The 22,162-nt window shown below is 33.9% G+C and overlaps 2 protein-coding genes across 2 annotated transcripts; both read left to right on the forward strand.

Moving 5' to 3' along the window:
- Window positions 1-131: 131 nt before the first annotated feature.
- LOC135689822 (tRNA (guanine-N(7)-)-methyltransferase non-catalytic subunit wdr4) lies at window positions 132-8,374 on the forward strand. Its single transcript, XM_065207182.2, has 11 exons — window positions 132-283; window positions 1,126-1,335; window positions 1,698-1,784; window positions 2,263-2,326; window positions 3,279-3,391; window positions 3,717-3,774; window positions 4,835-4,903; window positions 5,056-5,120; window positions 6,103-6,274; window positions 6,521-6,572; window positions 7,145-8,374. The coding sequence occupies exons 1-11, from the start codon at window positions 210-212 to the stop codon at window positions 7,198-7,200; spliced, it is 1,020 nt and encodes a 339-aa protein (XP_065063254.2). The 5' UTR covers window positions 132-209; the 3' UTR covers window positions 7,201-8,374.
- Window positions 8,375-8,503: 129 nt separating this feature from the next.
- LOC135689775 (putative ATP-dependent RNA helicase DDX52) lies at window positions 8,504-21,052 on the forward strand. Its single transcript, XM_065207117.2, has 19 exons — window positions 8,504-8,653; window positions 9,044-9,194; window positions 9,828-9,937; window positions 10,298-10,386; window positions 10,669-10,765; window positions 11,384-11,464; window positions 12,440-12,502; window positions 12,676-12,787; window positions 13,844-13,916; window positions 14,283-14,352; window positions 14,640-14,773; window positions 15,980-16,070; window positions 16,662-16,784; window positions 17,247-17,282; window positions 17,580-17,694; window positions 18,062-18,137; window positions 19,030-19,101; window positions 19,486-19,563; window positions 20,220-21,052. The coding sequence occupies exons 1-19, from the start codon at window positions 8,564-8,566 to the stop codon at window positions 20,350-20,352; spliced, it is 1,794 nt and encodes a 597-aa protein (XP_065063189.2). The 5' UTR covers window positions 8,504-8,563; the 3' UTR covers window positions 20,353-21,052.
- The last annotated feature ends 1,110 nt before the right edge of the window (window positions 21,053-22,162 follow it).

Genomic DNA, 22,162 nt, shown 5'->3' on the forward strand with positions numbered 1-22,162 from the left:
AGAAAGTGTATCCATTTATTGCAGCTGCCAAATATCTCAATATGTTATTATCTAAAGTGGTGTGAAAAAAAGAATAATATTCTCTCTGATATACCCATAGAAAAGTTTTCACTACAAACGAGGCTATGCTGATGTCAACAAAACTTGAATTTATACAATTCACCTCAACTCGATGATTTGATCAGATTGATAAGAGGAAGGTTGACCACATGGCTTGTTTAGCAGTTACAAAAAGCTTTTTAGCTGTTTGCTCCAGGAACAAAGCTATTGTCACAACCTTGAGGTATTTTTCTTTTATCCATAAATTTAATTTTTTCAATATTAGTAAATATGTAAAAGTTTCACGAGTATAATTGAATCATTATCAATTCGACGAATGCCATCTGTATTTTTAGTTTATTTACCATAGTTTGTAATCATACTTTAGAGCTTGACAGTCTCACAAACAATATTTCAACAAGATAATCTTAAGTGTAACTTCTTCTATCTCTACTACGTCAAGAAATACTAAGTAGAAATGTCTTCTACAGAGTTGCTGGCCCAACATTCCTTTTTGCAACTTTTTGCAAAAATTTGGATTAATATAGTTCAACTATCTAGTAATGTCGAATTTAAAAAGGAAAGGTGCTTCATAGCTGATATATATTGTGAGGTAATATTAACTTCCTTTGATGCATGCCCAGATTTCAAAGTGTTTTTTGTGCATATGTATTATTTCCTGGTGTTTATGTTTACACAGGCAACAAATAATGTTGCAAAACAGCAGGGCAAACACTGCAGAACTTTATTTTTAAATAGCTTTTACAAGCCCTCTGGTGAGGCTGTATGTGGGATTCTACTGAAAATCCATGCAGATTAATCTAAGTTTCATAAAATGCAAGGATAGGATGCATTGGCATGGAAGGCACAGGAAAAGGCAAGGAAATAATACGTTGAGAAATTTGTTCCCTGTGGATACCAAAACTTTGCAGGCTCGGTCTATGCTGTTCGCCAATTGAATATTAAATATTCATTGAATATTGAATATTTGAAATACATTGAATGCTCCTCAATGTTGTAAATGATTGCTATAAAGAACTCTGCTGGCCCAAAAGTACATAAGACCAAGCAATTTTTTCATTCTAGTGGCAAATTATGTTTGAAGTATGAGGTTTTAGAGAAAGAAGTTGAGGAAAAAGCTGATACAAATGGAGGTTCCAATGCAAATAATGGAAAAGGCAGCCTATATATTGTTGACTGCAAATTTTCACCAAGTGGAAAATATTTTGCAATATGCACATCATCAAAAATGCTATTAGTATGGGATACATCTACCTGGAGTCTTGAATTTAACAGGTTTGTAAAAAACGTATCATCAAATCCATTTCATGTATTTCACAACCACTAATAAAGCTTGTTTGCCTTTAAAATGTCAAGAAACTATTCATTTTGAAAGCAAAATATTATATGTATGTACTATCATATTGGTTGGCAATCTAGTTTAAGAATGGACAATTTATAAAATCTAGAGCTGAAATTGGGCCTCCTTTGCAAAAAAATCTCTACATCTTTTTAATTATACTGTGCCCTGTTTTTTAATAATTGTACTCCTGCTTTCAAGTTCCCTAAATTCTTTCCAATCAAGAGGACAACTTTCCATTGAATTCTAGTCTTTTTTATAATTCTTAATCTCGAGGCTTATTTTTCTTTATTTCCAGGCACATTCCAAGAAAGCCTATGAAGTTGGTGTTTTCCAAAATAGAGGATGCCCCACTTATAGCTGATAAAGCAGGAGATGTCCACAGGTTGGTGCAACCTTTTACTACAATTTTCAAATCCATGCAAATAGGGGAGAGAAAACTGATTTTTTTTATGACAATGCCCATATAACTTATGTATCTAAGTAGACAAATACATTGAACCCCTCTCATGAATATAGCAATACACCCTGAAAGATGCAAGCAGGATAATTCTTGAAGTGAATTGGTTTCTTTTGCTTCTTGAAAAAAAAACGTCAAAGCTGTCAGAGCCGTGTAATCAAACTGATGAAATTTGGTCATTTATCTTGTTTTCAAATTTTACATAAAATAATATGGTAATAAAAGGTAGTTATCTTTAAACCCTTTAATATTTTGATTGAAGCTTTTTCATTTCAAAGTCAACCCATTACAGCATCACCAAAATTGTATTTAAAATTAATTTACCTTTGTACTTTATTGTCACAAATGTTTTTTATGTACATTGTACACATTATGCATGTTTCATGACAACATCTCATTGTAGAATTTATTTGAAAGATGAAAAAGTTGAACATCTTATTGGACATTTATCAGTTATCCTAGATATGGTGAGTAAAAATTCTTACCATATGAAACAATGGTATGAAAAAATATTAAAAAATGAGTATAGGCAAAAATTACAAAAAATGAATTATTAATATGTAAATGTTATTTGGTGTTATTCTTAGGTCCTGAATAGATATTCCTTTGCACTTATTTTTTTCCAAAAATAAATTTCTAACCCCCCTCCCCATCCTGCTCTTATTTTATTAGGTTCCAAGAATTTTGGACCAAAGAGTGTATAGGACTTAGATCTCTGTTCAATTGTTTAGATATGGTGACACGTTTTAATGACATTCTTTTGCAGGAATGTTGTTTTTCTACATTTCAAACGAGAAATAATACTCAAAGGATGAGATATTGCTATTCCTGGATGCTGCTAGATATCTGAGGCTGCTAAAAATGCCATTAGAAAATGTTGATAGCACAACTTGAATTTCTATTAACAGGCAATAGAGCAAGGGACATATGACTTCCTTTTCTGCAAAATTCATTTTTGAAGGTGATGTTGAGTCACTGAAAGTTGTGTCTGTGATGTCAAGTTTGCTACATGCCAATTCACTGAAATGTTATTGCTTAAATGATAATCATTAATTTGTGTCTACTGCCACGTGACTCTCAATTGCCACACAAGTTTAGAAAAAGGAATTATGCAAAAAGTAGAAAGTTTTTTATTAAGGCAATATAAGTGATTCTGTCATTCTTTAGTAGCTGAGAAAGAATTATCCCTTTTAAAAAATATAATTTAGTCATAAGGAAATTTACATCAAAAATAAATAAAAAATGTTTTTGTACTTATTCCAGAATCTACTGTAAATAAAGGTGTATTAAATTACTTTCTTTCTGAGTCGAGCTCTCAAATTGTTCTAGAGATCCATTTCACATCTCAGTTCCAAAAGAACAGATTTTTTGAATTTTTAGTGAACAATTGTGGAGTAAGTCAAGCTAGTCCATTTTCAGGTTCTGACATCAGATGATACCAGAATCATTACCACAGACAGAGATGGAAAAATTCGAATGAGCCATTTTCCAAACTGTTATAATATTGATAAATTTTTCATGGCTCATGGCAGGTAAGTCTTATTTTTAATGCTTTTGAGTTGGGTGTTTGTTTATTAAATGAAAATAAAACACTTTCTTGTATGACAGCTAATCAATCATTCGCTGCTATAAACTGACCAATACTTTAACTTTAACAGACAGTTTCCACTTTAGTCCTTATGTTTGACAATTTTGTAATTTAATAATTATGAAAATCATTTTATGAGAAGAAAGTAATAGAAACAAAGAACATAGACACTGTTTCACACAGCAATGATTCTAAAATCAATTTCTTCAGAATTTTCATTTTTCTAACCTTTCATTTTAGCTAAGATATACAATTGATTTTCCTTTTAGTTTTGTGTCATCAGTGGCCCTTGATGCCAGTGAAAAATACCTTTTATCAATAGATGGAGTGAGTATCACAGTCTAAGGTTTTTTATAACTCACTGGCTATTTTTTTCTCACGGAAATTCATTGTTACTGATTAATTTTGTTCAACTCAAAAGCACGCAAAAGCTCATAAGGTTAAGATTTATTGTGAGCTGATTCGAACTTTTCTCTGTACCTACACAAATCGCTTATCTTTGGTGATGAAATGATTCCCATCATTTTAAATGTATCATTTCATCAAATCAAAAAGTATAGATTTTTTTATACATTTTCGCAACAATTTATACAAATAGAGTTTATACAAGTTGCATTTTGATTGCATTGCTCGCAAAATTTTATATTAGCAACTTAGGACAATCCTGTTCTATAAGCTGAAATCCGTACACATTCTATAAGCTGTTCTATACACGTACCTGTTCTATAAGCTGAAAACTTAGCGAAGTTTTTTTACTTGAATAGGGTATTAAAAATCCAATAGGAATGGAGAATCAGTCCAACTTTGGGAAGTCTGATTTACCAAGGGTACGACATAACATGATTCAATTATATACATACGTATATGTATGAATTTTTAACGCCCAGGTCATATTCAAGTCAGCTCAAAGAGCTGATGTAGACCTGCAAAGTCGAGCCTACTTACAATTTGATTACCTAGCTTAAAAACGGTTTAGAAATGATAAAAATTTTGTTAAAGTCCCTTCGTTATAATGAGAAGTAAGTAAAATATATTTGTTACTTTGCTATATATCTTTGTATAATCACAGACCAATCAAGGAACATAATTGTGATATCTTATTTAAAAAACCGTTGCCTTTCGGGATTAAAGGAAATTTGTATTTTACTATTTTCATGCTATGTACTCAAGAGAAAAGATATTTCATTTTTGCTCTAAAATTGAAAGAACAGCCAAGTTGTTATATTAAATGGAATGTATTTAGATTGCTAGAGCAGGGTACAAGGTAGTAAAGCGCTATATACACGAATTTTGTGTGATGCCAGACAACAGGGTTTTTTAGTTATGATATCACAATGATGTTTCTTAGTTTTTAATTGTATATTTAATTTTTGGATTCCACTTTCAGGATGGGAATTTGTTTCTTTGGAATAAAGTTTTAGGTAGTCATTGTGATATAATCAATTTACCAAATGAGGTATGTTTTAAAACACTCTACTTTTCTCCCATTTCGTTCTGTACTTTTATCAATTTTAGACGAGTGTTGCTTTTATTTCAATTTGATTCTTCTAGTAAATCTAGTAATTCTATATTATACAAAGTTTTTCACTGTTGAAGTCTATATTGTAGGATGGCTCTGTTCCTCGGCGCATTTGTGTAGATGATGAAAGGAGGGTATTTATCATCCTTGACGGGTCTGTATTTCTCTTATCAGTTCCATGTTTTAGCATAGGGCCAAATTGAAATTGTGCTTCGGATGTTTCGAATGTAAAGTTACCTATATTTTTTTAGTCTGAGATGCTGTTGAGATCACTTTCATTTATTCTTAGCATGTCTTTTGTGAACCATGGTTTTTTTTAAATAGGTAAATGTCTTAGAAACATGAAAATGAAAAGATTTTGTAAATAGTTCTTTGGAATATAATGAATTCCTTGGTTTGGTTATAACAGAATACTTTGATAATTGAGAAGTAATATTTGTGACGTAGCGGAAAATATTTTGTTGTCCTCCACATTTTGATCTTGCGTTGAGACGACTGTCAACCTGAATGTACGAGTATTTTAAAACATTACAGGTTTTTTAGCTCTCTAGCTATCACTAATATCCAATGATAGACTGGACGTTTGAGTCGTCTCATTTTATCGTACGTTTTTGCCCCAAATTACATAAAGTGATTTTTGGTTAGATGCTGACACCAAAGGTGGTGCTAAGGGCTAGGGAAAACGCCGCCGCCAGTTCTCGGCAGGATTGTTTTCTGTATTTCGTCTAAAGTCTGAATTCGATTAGAAATTTTTTTAGAAACGTAATCTTTGGCGAAGTGTTCTTTGTGATTTAATCTTGTGATTTTAAAATAGGCTTACACAACCAACAGTCAGTTTGGGCGTTCCCTATTGGTAAATTTGCATTCCTTGTTGGCAAAAGTATGTTTTTATAGTAAATAGGGCATTGCTAATTTTTTTTTATTTCTTTCCTCTCCCCTACAGCAGAATGGCTGGCGATGCCACGAACTGATGCTTTTGTTCTTCAGAAGATAATATTATCTTGGTCTTAAATTGTGACTCGAATAATGAATTAGACCGACTTCCAAATATATATTTATATATATTCTGAAAATTGGATTTTTTGATGATCATAAGTGTACTTTCAAAGATTTGAAACATTTTACTTTCACCCTAGAATGAAGAAAATTTTACATTACCATATCAAAGATGAGAAATTGGAGAAACAAGAGGATATAATTCTGGCACACGTACCCCTCGACATTCGATGCAATGGCAAGGACCTTTGGGTTTTGCAGCACAGTAAAAGCGAACCAGTGCTGTCTTTTCATTTTGGTTTAGAATCAAAGGTACTTTCGATCATGTTTTTTTTCAAATATTTTCAACTTTATTATATAAATGATTTTATAGTCTGCAGTAGGCTTTTGAATGCTGTAGCAAGTAATTTAAAGTTTGAAGAAATTACTACTTTCGAATTCCATTCGTGTGAAATTTCGATCAGAAATAGTTTTCTTCTAGTTTTTTGTTTGTAAATCTGCTTACAACCGATAGAAGACTGCTTTATGCACATTGTTAACTTTCATCAATCGTTTTAGTTTTCAGAGATGAAGATATCTTGTTTCAATGAAATAAAAGAATTCTTAGATGGTTTGTATGATTCTTAATTGTTTAATCCATTTCTTTATAACTATTCTTACACCGTTTTGAAGTTTGTTTACTACAAACGATTGTTTTCTTACTGTGGAGGACTTTAAAGAGTTTTTTCATGCATTCTGTTTGATAGCAAGCTTGGGCAAATTTTTAATTGCATTGTATCAACAAATCTGTCATGCAAGCCAGGTGGAATATAATTACATTTTCCAGCTCAGTGGATATATTATGAATGTATGTACATGTGAAATATAAGCTCAGTAGAATTTTACAATATTTTTCCCTCTATTAAAGTATATGTATGTTACATTGGAGTACAAGTAGAAGTTAATCTTGCCTTTCTTATTTTAGCAATATTATCAAGAAGTATCGAAAATAGTTAGCAGATATTATGCTTTAAGTTTAGCACATTAACACGAGAGTAAGACTACTTGCTTATCATTGAGAATGTTTTGATTTTTTTCTATCTATGTCTTTAGCTTAGGATACATAAAATGATAGCATATTTTGTAGTATCAATTCGTTGTTTTTTGAAAGTTTAGTTGTTATTTTTTCGTGGCTATTTTTAGAACCAATCAAGCTAGAACCCTGGAAATGTCAAAGCTGGTCAGACAATCAACCTTAATTTGGCAACAACAATATTTGTGAGAAAATCAATCCTGCAACTGGTTGTTAATTTAGAAAAAATTACAGCAAGAAAAGACTTTGGAAAGACTTGATTTTTGGGAGATGGTTAATAGCGAATTTCAGCTTTGATGTCAAGACGCTGTTCAGAGATAAACGGCATTGTGCAACATGGATTTATACAAACTGTGAATTTTGTATTTTATATGTATAGTTGGATTAAGGAAAAATTGCATTGTCACAATGTGTCCTGTAAACGAAATATGTCATCCAGAAAAAAGGAAGGATTGAAAGCTAACTAAAGGATAAACCAAAATATACCTTTAAGAGCAGAAAACCAAAAGGCAAAATAGATCTGATCTCGCTCAAGTAAAAATTGTCATGTAATTGTTTCTCATGCACATTTTTTGCTTGTTAGAGTGTTGGCTAAGTCTAATTTTGCAAAAGTGAAAAAAATTAGTCGTATGCTAATCCTAAATGATTTGTCGTATGCGGAGTTTTTTTATTGTAATTATCTACATGGGGTATCATGGAAATTGACGTGTCGTACTTTTTGAGATGAAACCTGAGATGAGTTTCAATTAATGAAGATAATAGGTGTATATACGGCAGTAAAGATAAAGTAGACTGATTTTGACCCTACAATGCCTGCCAAAAGTACTTGGAACATCCAGCAATTTACGCTGCATTTGATATCTTTCATTCCTTTCATGAGAAAAGTTGCTACTTCCGCCCCCTTCCCCCTAAAACAATGTTGATGATTTAGAGAAATATCATAAAAGAAGCGCAAAAGAAAGTGCTTCCTAAAATCCTAACCCGTTTGATAGTAAATCAACATTGTTCTGTATGAGAGAGGGGGATGATTGATTTTGACCTTGGAAATTGATGTCCGTGTTCAAAGACTTTTGGCAGGCATTGTAGTTTACCTTCAAATGAATATAGATAATAAGTTTTATTTTACGAGTCAATTGCAAAAAATTTCATTATTGCACACATTACTATTAATTTTAATGGCAAAAATTGTTTGTGCCTTATTAGTTTCATGTAGAGTACCGCGAGTTTAAGGGAGGAAAAATGTATTCAATAGTATTTTAGAATTTACTTTGAGACAATGATCAGTAGTAATGTATATTTTACAAAACCGTTAATCTAGGTATGCTTTCTATCAATGCTAAAAATAGCCAGGAAAAGTGTAACATTTTGCAAATTTGCCTATTCCCATGACATTTTATTATGATAACAAGGCCAAACAATAACATATCCCCCTTGTGGAGCTGCGCTTTAGTTTGTTGATTGCTGCGAAGGAGCAATCTTATCGCATGGCTTCAATTCAACATCAACAACACTACTCGTGAAGAATCAAGATGGTGGACGTTCACGATATTTTTAAGAAACTGGCATCAGGGGCTCAATTTAGCTGCAAACAAGATGCTTTTACAAAACCCACTATCCAGGTAGAATTATAGATCAAGCTACCTTTAGGCCATAAGAAATTAACTAGACATTTTCCCCTTTACACAGATTCAGGTTATGAAGTTTCTTTACTTAATTTCGAAGTTTCTGTTTGTTCAAAAACATGTTCAAGCATGGATCTTGTTTATGAAATATAGCTACAAATAAGAGACAAAGCGACATGTTATCTTTGTGATACATTTTATTATTGACTATTAATACAGTCAAGTAAATCAATTCACTGATCTTTTCATGTGCGCACTGAAAACATACCAAGTAAAGAATAGATAGTGTTTCTACATTTTAAACTGTCAATGTTATTACAATATGTGTGTATTTCTATCTGTGATATATGGGACAGGAAAAATATACTTTTTTCTATTCTTGTAAAGAACCTGACAGAGACCAAAGAAACTCATATTAATGCTATAAAAAGTGCCCTAGACTTTTTTGGCACTGATGAGAAATCACCTGGTGCAGAAAATAATCAAAATCATACTGAAGAAAATGCAAAGAAAGTCAAGAAAAGGAAGATAGTCAATGGTAATTTTTTAATATGTTGTATCTTTGAGGAAGTGTATAAGTAGTCCAGTGATCCGTTTTGCCTTTAAGTTGAGATCACAGTAAAAAATAGCGAATAGCAGTGAACACAATTTAATAGTAGCATCCAACATAAAAGCTGAAAAACACCAAGACACACAAACAATGTTCTAAACACCTGAAAAACACGTAGCAAAAGTATACAAAAGGTTCTTTTCTTATAACTATTTATGGAACACAATGCAACCATCAAAGGCGATAAGTCCTTTTGTTAGTCAATAAGCGATACCGCAGCTCTTTTGTTAGTCAATAAGCAGCACCGCAGCGCAACTATTATTCAATGTTTTAATCAAAGATTTTTAATCAATGTTTTAAAATCATAAAGTTTTAGTACCAAAAATCAGTTTTTTATGCTCAATAGAAACTTTAACCTCCAAGGGACCAATGAAATGGTTTGTGATAGCAAGTGTTTAAGTTATAGGGGGGTTCAAGTTATAAGGAGTTTACTGTTAATTACATTCATTAGCAAAACCCTAATTTATTTGTTAACACCAAGTTAAACAAACAAAAGCCCTCTCTTATGTATAAAATGATAACATTACAAATTGTCTTATGTGTTTAAACATTAACCAATAGGTAATGACTCTAATGAAAAAGATGACGGCCCAACAAAAGATAAGAAAAAGAAAAAGAAAGGATCAGCCTCAGTGGTAACAGAAAAAGATGAAGACATAAGGAAGGAAAAGGTATGTATTGATACTATATTTAGGTTAATTCTGTCTGATTTTGGAGTTTGCTTCTGTCTCTGCATCCCATCCCATCTTTTTATGTAGCATCCATCGTCTTATATGCATCCAGTTTTCTAGAGTCAGATATTCCATTGATGTATTAATAACCTGCAGATAGGAAAAATTTCCCTAAATTGCTCTGATTTTTTTGCACCTTAAATAAGATCCCTGAAATAACTGTAATTTACAACATCATAATTTACTAGCCCACATGTGTCTATTATCATTGTCATAATGGCTATTCATATTGTTGCTGTACATGAGGCATAATGTAAGCCATTTACACATTGTACCCCCATCTCTAATTATCAATCGTAGGTGAACAGATTAAGAAATCAACATGGTATTAGTATTCGGGGAACAGATGTACCAGATCCATTTACAACATTTGATGAGCTTGGAGAAAGGTACAAGCAAAAGATTCCTAATTTTTCTATGTGCAAGTTATCTGTGTAAATTTTGTTTGATGATTCTATCTACCATAACACTCTTTCTTTAAAAGAAGGCATTTTTGTATCAAAAAAAGAACACTAACTTCCTGCCAAAGTATCATTGGCTTTGAGTGTCAGTGCAGATAATGTGGTTAGAATTCCTCATCAAAGTATGCTTGTGTACATCTGATATGTGAATGTAGTTTAAAGACACACCATCCTAAAACGTATATTTTGATATTTTTCATTTATTTATAGATTCAAGACTCCCAATTATATTCTACAAAATGTAACTGACTCAGGATATGGCCAACCAACACCAGTTCAAATGCAGGCAATACCATTAATGCTGAAAGTAAGCTTTTCTTGCCAACGTATTGACTACCTGAAAACTTTCATGGCTTTTCTAATTTGCATTCTTCATTTGAATTTTTTTATTGGAGGCACAGTTTTTCAGACAAAACAATTACCTGTTATGCTTATTTCTCTATAAATAGTATTTATACCAGAGAATATCAAATAAAACTAGATCCTTAACCTTTAAACGAAACCCTTAAGAATATTCTGGTACCAAATTCCACTTCGAAAAGAGCATGAAATACTGCTCAGGGTCAGGGCAGACAAGAGGTTTTAGAGGCCTTGGGGCAAACTGGAAGATGAGGCCCCCTGCAAGCTAAAAGGGCGAAAGTTTTTGTGACTATCTTAAATTCATCAATTTGTTTGAAATTTTTTACAATTTTCACGCAAATTTTTGTCACTTTTAATTAATTGTATTTATTAAAATAATGTTACCATGTATTTGCTACTCATTCCTGATAAATGGCAAATGCAATCTGATTGGATTTCCTATTTCACCAAGAATCCTTGAAGGGTGTATCTATGGTTTTTACAGTTGCTTGAGTGTAGTTACAGGAATGGTAAAGGCTAGTTCCTGCATTTGATTTCTGTATTTATATATACCCTTTTGTTTCAGCAACGTGAAGTTCTTGCATGTGCACCAACAGGATCTGGAAAAACTCTCGCCTTCATTGTTCCATTATTACAATCTTTGCAGGTCTGCATTAATCATCATTTTATTTTCTATTCCTTACAGTAATTTTGTTTTCTTTAAGCTTCAATGATAGCAAATTTTTTGTGTAGTTGATACCATCTGATTTGTAAGTATTTAACTACAATGGAAAGATGAATTCATAAAACACGACACAATGAAGCAAAGCATTAATAGTAATACTGATCTCGACAGTAGCATGGTAGCATGGTTTTTTCGGTACGGTTTGTTGCCAACAATAGTATAAAGATCAATAAATAAACTCACCGATTAGGGGTAATAAGCTGTCAAATCTAATGAGACAATTCTCTGACACGAAAAATACAAAGAAAAGTGGCTGGTTACTAAACTAACAGAAACTTTAGAGCCTAACGCAACAATAACCTCAAAAGGGCACAACCCAAGAGTACAAGCACCCAATGGGACATTTTATGCTGCAGTAATTTGAATTAATATAAAACTCTCAACTATCAGCTTGAGAAGCTTAACTTAATTTTTAAGAAGTTGAAGAGCTTGCAATAGAGTCTGCATTTTTAAACACTGATCATACACGAACTACGTGTACAAAGATGCCTAGAGGCTTTTTTAATATTTATGTATTTGTTTCGTACACGTCAATTCCAAGCTATCGTAAGTAGATTTTAGGACACAGAGAAGCTATGATCGTCGAACAGAAGCCTGGTCATTCCTCTCGATGTGAAACACTTCGTGATTCCTAAGCCTGGGATTACAGAGAGCAGGCAAATCTCCCTTGCTCTGATTAAAAGTATGTTCCAGCCTGGGACTCAAACCCAAGACTCCTGGATCTACAGTCCACGTTCCAAGGCTTTGACTGCAAGAACGACAATTTTAACAATTATTTGTCAATTGTTTAGAAGTGTCTTTATCGGAAGTGTATTTTATTGGTAGCTTCTCCTCAATTAATATTTACCTTTATACATTGGTATCGGCGTGCATCAATATAACAAACCTTTTTTTCAGAAACCAAAACGAGGTGGATCTAGAGCTGTAGTGATCTCACCAACTAGAGAACTTGCCAGCCAGGTATCCCAACATTTTTGCGAGAATTTTACTTCAAATTGTAAAAATGAACAACTTTCTAGAAATAAGGAAGAGTATTGACAATTTTGCTGAAATAATCACTTAACGATAGTATGCTTGGATTTAAATGAATAATAAGTTTCATTCTTTGCAAGTTTCTGAATTTTTTTCTTCAGATATACCGTGAATTCAATCGTTTGGGTTCTGGGAAAGGGTTCCGTATTCATTTGTTAACAAAGTCAAAAGCTGCATCGGGAAATTTCACCAAAACATCGGATGCTCGATACGGTATGTGACGTCATATTTGGTATATTTAGAAACTCTTCTGAGGTATAATTTATATTCAAATGCTTTTGGCAGAGTAACTGTGATTATAAAGAGCTATTCTTTTATGTAAAACTTATGTATGTTTGAAGTGAAATGATTATAGATTTACAAGAGTGTTAAAAACTTTCGATGTATTGCGTTAGTACTTTGATTGCTTGATTAAAGCTGTTTTCAAGGGGGCAAATTGCCCCAGGGCCTAAAAGCCTAAGGTGCCTTATTCTATTTCCATTTTAACGAATTCCTTTTTAAGAATGGGAGTAATCAAACGTTGAATAAGTATGCCTAAAAATTGTACAACCTTTGAAACGACTGGAAAAAATGCGTTACCAGAAATACATTTTAAGCGAATCTGGAGGTCGTGGGCGCAAAAAGTTTTCTCCTTGCTCCGCTCGCAAGGGGCCTCACCTTTCGCTTTTGCCCTAGGACCTGTGAAACCTCTGTGATTCCCCTGAATGAAATATTAGACAGTAGGAATCTTGACCGACAGTTAGCTAAAGACGTTCCCTATATTCGATATTCGTCAATAGTTAAAGAAACGCTAAAGAATAAATGATTTAGAAACTTGAGAATATAAAAATTATCAAGGGCAATTCCTTTCATGTAATGCTCATGTACATTTGAAGAATAGATTCACAGGAGTGTGAACCTTTTTTAAAGTGCGTTGGAAAGCTAATGTACATTTGAATTGACAATAGATTCACAGGAGTTTTCAATACTTCTTAAGTATAACGTAAGTACAAAAAAAGTTATAATTTTGGGTGATTGCTTAAAGCTGTTTTAACCAAACTTGTCATAACATGAAAAATCAAACTATGATGTTCTTGACCGAAGGTTTGCTAAATGATGTAACCACATTCTATTTTAAATATGCCAAAAGGTAAAGAGATGCTGAGAAACAAATAAAATATGTAATCCAGTGTATGTATAATGTTCTTTCATAAATTACCAACATCTTATCGTTTAAGTAGCAAAGTATGCAGTAGATTGCTTATAAATGACGTCACTATGTATTTTCAGATATTCTCGTTGCAACTCCAAATCGCCTTGTTTACCTTCTCTCCAAAGATCCACCTGGAATCAGTCTAGACAAGTATTTTTTATAAGTTGTCTGTTTAATAGTTTATTAACTGGTAGTTAAAGTACAGAATGTCATTTTGTTAAAGGGTACGAGCTTCTGAACATTTTTCAGTGAACGAAGTTGAATCATGGATAGTTTTATAAAATGGGCCTTTTCTGAGACCTTTCATAATATTATTTTTTTGTTTCAGTAGGTTTACTCTGCATTCTTGTGATATTATTATTTTTTTGTTTTAGTAGGTTTAATCTGCCTTCTTCTGATAACCTCAGAATTCTGGCCTTGAATCTATAAAAGTTTTGTCAGAAATCTAGCATTTATCTATTCCATATATATTACTTCTTTTCAAAAGTACTATTGCAAACTTCCTGTTACTTGCAGAGTTGAATGGCTTGTTCTTGACGAGGGTGATAAACTTTTTGAGGATGGTGTTGCAGGATTCAGGGATCAAGTAAGTACTCTATGTAGTAAGAGAAACAATAACTTTATTCAGTAACCTTTCCGCTTTCTCGCGTTATTCTCAAATAACTTCTGTGTTTTAAGCTGCAAATAGTTGTTTGATATTCTCATAAAGTTTTATAAACAAACAAAATACAAGACGATGCGACAGGGAGCATTGAAATACATAGCAACCCTGTGAGTATGACCATTACATTAAACATATTTACTTCAAATTAGAATAACATTAAATTTTACATATGGTTTATTCGTAATTCAGTAATGTTCCATTTATTCTAGATTGCCACGATCTTTCGCGCCTGCGACAATCCAAAGATCAAAAGGGCGCTTTTCAGTGCCACACTTGCTAATGACGTGGAACAGTGGTGCCAGTTGCATTTAGATAATTTCGTACGGGTTGTTGTTGGCGTCAGGTATTGATTAAAGGTTCTTAAATTTCATGTATAATTGACATCATGTACTTACTTATTAATTAATGACCCCCAATTTAAGTGTAAACAGCTTTTTTGGCGGTACAGAACTTGAAAATGGCTTTCGAAAAAGCAAACGTTCTATAACATATTAGCTGGCTAAAATCTTTTTTGTCTGACACTCCTCAGAGCATGGGAAATATATACCCGGTATAGTCTTGTGCTTTCATTTTTCTGATTGGCCTATTTCGATCCACAACTGGGCATATATTTTCCATCGTGTTCTTTCGGACCCTAATTCTGACGTTTTATGATCTGAGAAGTGTCAGACGAAAAAGCTTTTAGCCAATATTTTATAGAATGTTTGCTTTTTTCAAAGCCATTTTCAGGTTTAAGAGTAAATCAATACCCCCTCGGAAACCTTTGATTGAGTTTTGGCAGCATTAGCTAAATAGCTTTTGAGCAAGAAAACGAGATTTGATTTTCATTCATTGCCTAAGCAGCACCTGGCGAATTGTAGAAAGATAGTTTATGAAACAGTACAAAAACGCCCACACGATTAGCTACAGGTGAAAACGATGTTTTGCTTTACATGAGACAGAACAAGCCATCTTTACGAGATCGAGATAATCAATTATGAAAAACCACTTGAAGGCATCTTATTGAATCATTTTCTAAGTCTTAACCGGTGTAAAATTAAGAATAACAAAGTACAAAGAGATGTTAGTCAAATTTTGGTAGAAGGCTGGGAATAAGAAAATTGCAAGGACTTCCTAATTATTGCATGAATATATTTTCTGCGACTCATCATTACCTCAAAATGATAGAAGAACTTGAAGTACGTTTGTTATCTTGACCAGAAATTCATATAATTAATATTATGTATTAAAGATAAGTGGATGTAATATAACGATGCATCTATATCCACACATCCCTGGCACCGAAAACAAAATGCACAACTTTTTTTTGATTTATTCACAAATTATTGTCATTCTCGTTACAAAGAAAATGCTTGTTGTCTGTTTTCAGAATCTTTAACAGAATTTCTGAATTAAACTAAAAAATGCTTTCCGAAGGTATATTCTTGTTGGTTTAAGCAAATTCTGTGTGACTGCTGCTGATCCTAAATCGATGATACAATAATTTAAATCACGCCTTTGGTAGGTCTTTGTCTGATTGAGGATAAACCTGTCCTTTCTATTCCTTTAGAAATGCAGCAACAGAAACTGTGAAACAAGAACTCAAATTTGTAGGACAAGAGAGTGGTAAACTACTGGCTATGCGCGACTTACTACAGAAGGTAGAAGGAGTTATATGATCGTAGTCTCTCCTTATTTTGGTTTTTTGATAGATAGAAGTCTTTCTGTGGGAGAGCATATGTGTTTATAGGTAGATGCTCATTTATAGGATTTATAGGTTTAATGAATGGGATACGGAAGAATAGATTACTGGTCCAGTGTTATACCGCTTCTATATCTGATTTTATGGCAAATTAGATAACTTCTTAACTGTTCTAGGAGTCAGTATTAATCTTTGTAAAGGGTGATTTCCACGAGGCGAATTTCGCATCGAATTCGTTGCGAATTCTCTTCGAAATTGTCTTTTGATTTCCACGGGACTGCGAATTCGCTGCGAAAGAATATATTGATTTCCCCCAAAACTCAACTTCAAGGCGCCCATTTTCAGAACTGCACACATGGTGAATGTTCCAAGACTGTCTTCTTACAAATCAAGCAAATTTACCATGCTTCGACTCGTTATTAGGTGCTGCGAAATCAAAAATCAAAACTGCGCATGCCTTGATCTCTTCTTCAGCGACTTCGCCGCGAATTCGCTGCGAAATTCGCCTCGTTGAAATCAGCCTTAAGAGTCAATATCTTGTCATTCACAGGGATTTCTGCCTCCGATTTTGGTGTTTGTGCAGAGCAAAGAGAGGGCGAAGGAGCTCTTTAATGAGCTGATTTACGATGGTATCAACGTGGATGTGATTCATGCTGACAGAACTCAAGCGCAGGTATTGCATTCGACTCATTGATTATGATGAATTCAGCGTTAACATTCTACTGACTAACAGGTCTTTAGTTTAGTAACAGTCGACATATAAGTGCCCCTCTTCATTAAAATTACTTTTGCCTCCGTTTATGTATTTTGTACCTAGTTGATAGGAGCAATTTCAGTTACACGATCAATGTGTCATTTCGTCGGTTGGAAATTATTCCAGTAGTATCTAAAAATTTTCCATGCAGGTTGTTTAAAACAATCAAGTAAACAGTCGCCTCTTTCTGAGGCCAGTATCCAGCAACCAAGCTTTTGATACACACACACATTTTTCTAGTCGATAGAAGTTAATTTAACGTCTGTTATTATCTGTTTTCTAAGGTTTGCGTTTAATGCCTGTTTGGTCAAGATTGAGAATTGAACCAGCCCGACAGCTCCAGTCTTTAATTTTATTCAAACTTTATTTCTTTTTTTACAGAGGGATAACATAGTGAAAAGTTTCAGAACTGGCAAGGCTAGTAAACGAATTTGAATTTTCCTGGTTCATATAGACATACCGTATTCCTTTTTATTAACTTGATTATACCACGCTAGAGAAAAAATCTCAACCTCATCATCTTAAATTCATCCATCCATAAAATGAAGATTATTTCTATCTTTTGCAGAGAACAATCACATCACGCTTTGCTGGATTTGTGCTCCTTGTATTTTATTTTCTATATAAGATACCCCACTGTTGCAAACAGTATTTGTAAATAGGCTTTCAGTAGCCTATCCAGAATTTTAGAAATATTCTTTCTTTTTTTCGCAGATATGGGTTCTGATTGCCACTGATCTTATGGGGCGTGGTATCGATTTCAAAGGAGTCAACCTGGTTGTCAATTATGACTTTCCGTCATCGGCTGTCAGTTATATTCACCGGATAGGTACGTTTTTATGTATTGAAATAAGACTTTCAATGGGGATGCATCATTAAAAAAATCAAAAGGCCCTTTCATGCTTAAAACATGAAATGCAGAGGATGTAGAGGTATAAGCTGACGATTAAGAACATCGAAAAACATTCCGTGAGAGAGTAAATAATATTCCTTCTTATTTTAAAAAGATTATGCTTTGGTGTATAGAACAGTACAGTTCTAAGTTGCAATTTCGTGCTTCACGCTTGTGAAGATACTTCCATTGACTTAGTAGATTGTTGTATTAAGTTTGCAAAATAAATGCTTGTGCAAGATTTCTCGATTAATACGTATTTTTTTTTGTCTTAAAATTTTGCTCTCGTTTGTTTCCCTCCCAGGACGAACAGGGAGAGCTGGTAGGCCCGGAACAGCTATTACGTTTTTCACAGAAGATGACGTCGTTAACATCAAAAGGTGCGAAAACTAATTTATTTTCTCTCGGTTTACAAGCTCAGTAGTTTATGAGTGTCATCGATTAGCCAGTTATACTAAAGAGCATCTCTTTTTTGTGAATTATTTCTTATACTTTTTAAGTGTCTTGAAGTTTCGAAAATTCCTCGTCTTTGTTGGTCAGTCTAACTTGCAGTAGAAGTTTAATTTCAGCTTTAAAAATGACTGAATATTTATGTAGTTTGTCGAGTCAGCCTACGCACGAAACGCTGTTAGGCGGGTGGTTGTTGGTAAAGGTGCTGTTTCCCGAAGGGTGGAAACAAAACTTAACAAGAAAGCGCTGGCTTAATGTCCTACGCAGTGTCCTTCTCATTCTTGTGATTCTTATAAAGTTCTTCTAATGAAGACTACTGCATCTCATTTTGGCCACCACATGGAGCATCTGAAGTCTAAGCGTAGACTCTTAGAAGGTAAACTCTGGTTGAGCTTTATGATGATTTAAAACTTTCAACCCTGGGCGAATTTAAACTCTCTTGGTTTAAAATTACAACCTTTGTTGAAAAAGTGAGCCGAACCTTTCTCGCATGAACGATTTTACCAAAACATAGTTTTTTAGCGGTTGCGATGAAAGTCAAAATGGGTTAATACGTATAGAGTGAAGGGCCCCTAAAGTGATATGTTTGCACACAGCCAGGGATCTTTCTCCAGGAAGTTGCAGCTCAAAGAAACAAAAAAAGGACAAAGTCCTCTTGCAATCCTTATATGCCCGTTGTAAGCCGCAACACAAGATTTGTAAAATTAGTAAAATCTAATTTAGATAAGGAAGAATATCGATTTTTATTAGATTTTAGTATTTCAATGGATTTAAAAAAGAAATCAGTAAAATTTTGAATGACACATTGTTTGTTTTATGTAGCATATCAAACGTTATGGCAGCCTCGGGTTGCGAAATTCCTACGTGGATCTCTGAACTAAAAAATCCTAACAGGTGAGCTGTTTTGTATTCATAGACTGTATTTCGCGGAACGCTATCTAATCGGAATCATTTATAAAAAATATGCCTGTGTGAAACGTGATAAGGTTGTCTATATTTAATATGGTAGTCAGAAGTTGGTTCGAAGGTATTATGAAATTGTTGGTTTGCAATTTGAGAGTCATGTTTTACATGGGTATCCATTCCTGAAATAAACCAAAGGAATTAGCGAAATAATCCCAACATGGCGGGAAATTCACACCAAAGAGAGAGTTGACTGAATACGAGGCCTCTTTCCTGCGAATCTCATTTTGTCCTTTAGCTGTGTTTTCTTTGTTCCTTATTAACTGCAGTTTAGTGTTGCATTCTTTGTAAAAACTTGGTAATTGCTTTTTTAAGGGCTGTAAAACGAAAGTTGAAGAAAATTCCTGTGGAGAGGGAGAGCATTGCATCGCTCACAAGGATTGACAAAGCCAGGTAATTTTGAGTTTCTTGAAAATTCATAGGTCAAAATTTTCTATGTTTGTCAACATTTCCTACAAATTCTAAACTTTTTTACAATGCTTTTGTTTGCATAATGACGATATGATTTATTCGCTTGAAACGATTGACGCAGGCAAATAGATGATCAGATGTTAAACGTTTCTTATCAGTATGTGCCATACTAAGATGTACATGTTTTCTTGTGCTGTAAGCCACATATTTCAAAATATTTTGAACAGTTGAACATTAATTTATATGATCAACTAATCTTAGAGGGATATTTTCGATAGTAATGCTGTAATGATATTTACTATGATTATTAATGAAATTAATAAGTACACTAATTTTCATGGCATGAGGGCTCATCCCAACCCCTACCCCCCCCCCCCTCCAATAGGAGAATTCAGGCTTCCGTCAGATATTTGTAAACCTTTTAACTTGCCAAAAGCCCATCCAAGATGTTTAATGCCTGAGAAAAGCAATTTAGGAATTTGACGTTTTCGAATAATATTAGTCAAAAGGTACACAATTGAAATTTATTCTTCTTTTATTAAAGTGCTTGAATTCTTCTATTGTATTCAAAACTTTTAAATATTGTAGAGCAAATACTATTGTACAGCTGTTAAAAATTATGCGCTATTCTTGTGCAGGAAAAAACCGAAAAAATCTGCAGAATCCAAGACAGTAAATGCCAAGGCTACAGGCCCCTCTTCTAAAAAACAAGAAAAGGTTGGGAAACAAAAGAAGAAACATCCAAAGAAAGCAACTGCTGATGAAAAATGAATTCGGAAACGTGAATGATTTGATCAAATATCTGCGATCTACATTTTAAGGCATCTGGTTTGAATGAACGGTTTTAGATAGATATTAGATAGATCCTTCTCTATTTAGAACGGTACTTGTTGAACTAATGAAATATGTGGGGTTTTCTGTATGAAAAGACGTAAGAACTTTGCAGAGCTGCCAGTTCAGGATTTATGATATCTAGTTGAAAAGATAAAATTGAGTTGCCTTGTAGTGAAGCTTACATTTAACGCCCCCTATCAGAGAAATTCTGCAGCATTTACCCTACTTTTGAGTGCATCCATTTTAAGAAAAAAAAGGTTCACCTAAAATAAACAGTGTTTATATAAATGGAATTGTAAATGTTTTGTCAAGTTTTAAGCCAAAACATGTTAATTGACTACCCTAGGTCGAGAATATCTTAAAAATAGCATACCCTTGTCAGTAGCAAGGCCTTGTCCATACAAATTATCCCATTGCGGTAAGAGTGCCATCCATCCAATGACCTTTAAAATGTCAGTCTAGAAAAAAGTTATCATTTTGCGATGCTATTGAATATTTAGAAATCCAAAGTTTCTTTACGGTTTTCTTGTTCCTGTTTTCGCACCTTTTAATAAAGTAATAAAATGACACTTTTGTTGTTAATAACCAATTCAATAGCACCTTTCTGATATCACTAAAGGCATGCAACTGTAACAAAGTTTTGTATTGGTTTTCGTATTTTTTCTACCTAGCACCCGGTTTTCTACCTAAGATAGTTTTTAGGACACTGCGAAACTATGCTTATTGAACAATGTCCTGGTCATTCCTCTCAACGTGGCCACACCGAGTAATTTCTACCGTAGCTATTAGGAGCCTTGGAAATTTTAAGAAAAATAATATGTGGAAGAATGAACACTTAGACAGGACCTAGAAATAGGCGCAAAATTTTGTCGGTTCATTAAATTTCTTTGCCTCCATCCCAGAAAAATTCTCGATTTCCGCCACTGTTCAGGCAACTCCCCTTATACCATGGACATAGGAAGCATTATCATAGTGAGGGGGCGCCTGTTTAAAGTGGCACCCTAACAAAGATTTCAAGGGGCGCCCTAACATAGAATCTAGGAAACTTGATAAAGGCTGTTTTTGAAAGCCTGGCTACAATAATATCGTTCTCATTTTCTGGCTTAGTTGTGAGCTGTGCCAGCGAGAGGTTTCGGGGGCCCTGTAGCAAAAGGACAAGACGAGGCTTTTTGTGGAAGAAGCGAGCAGAAACATTTTTGTGGCGATGTTAGATCATGGCCCAAGAAGGTCACCCCCTCCCACTCTATTTGCTCATTTCGTAGAGAACCTAAGCATCTCAAGAGCACTTTTTGGTTATGCGGTTGGCAAAAAAGGCAGCTCGATAAGCTCCAAAGGGGCATTTTACTTTAGTTTTTGAGCAGTGCGGGTACGTGCCCCAAGTGCCCCCTTGTTTATGCCTTAAACTTGGTGAAAGTCCGCAAGAATATGCAGAAATGAAAATATCAAATTTACATTTCCCTCGGTAGAACTACAAATCGGCCGCTGGAACTCCAACTTTTCAGTAGAAACATCAGAGACAAAGGGCAGAAACCGGGCAAGAACACAATGTAGCAAATAAGAAACACCGAAATACGCCGAGAATAAACAATAATAATACACGTAATGGGATGAAGTATTATAATATGAAATAATGATAATGTTGCTGTAAGGTTAACGGTCAGTGGTTCTGTTCACGCCGTTCGGTGTAAGAGTGTTTGTTAGGCCAATGAGGTATTGCTCTTTGGTTCGTTGGACACTCTCTCGTTTG

Source organism: Rhopilema esculentum, chromosome 5 (assembly GCF_057945365.1).
Source record: "Rhopilema esculentum isolate cy_ngs chromosome 5, ASM5794536v1, whole genome shotgun sequence".
Taxonomy (NCBI): Eukaryota; Metazoa; Cnidaria; class Scyphozoa; order Rhizostomeae; family Rhizostomatidae; genus Rhopilema; species Rhopilema esculentum.

What these genes read in the sequence shown, in the direction of transcription:
- LOC135689822 (XM_065207182.2), top strand. Translation starts at nt 210, where the DNA reads ATGGCTTGTTTAGCAGTTACAAAAAGCTTTTTAGCTGTTTGCTCCAGG. An exon ending in TTTTTCATGGCTCATGGCAG is followed by an intron (nt 3,392 to 3,716) that starts GTAAGTCTTATT and finishes TTTTCCTTTTAG; the next exon opens with TTTTGTGTCATCAGTGGCCC. An exon ending in AATAAAAGAATTCTTAGATG is followed by an intron (nt 6,573 to 7,144) that starts GTTTGTATGATT and finishes GGCTATTTTTAG; the next exon opens with AACCAATCAAGCTAGAACCC.
- LOC135689775 (XM_065207117.2), top strand. Translation starts at nt 8,564, where the DNA reads ATGGTGGACGTTCACGATATTTTTAAGAAACTGGCATCAGGGGCTCAA. An exon ending in AACATCGGATGCTCGATACG is followed by an intron (nt 12,788 to 13,843) that starts GTATGTGACGTC and finishes ATGTATTTTCAG; the next exon opens with ATATTCTCGTTGCAACTCCA. An exon ending in GAACTAAAAAATCCTAACAG is followed by an intron (nt 19,102 to 19,485) that starts GTGAGCTGTTTT and finishes TGCTTTTTTAAG; the next exon opens with GGCTGTAAAACGAAAGTTGA.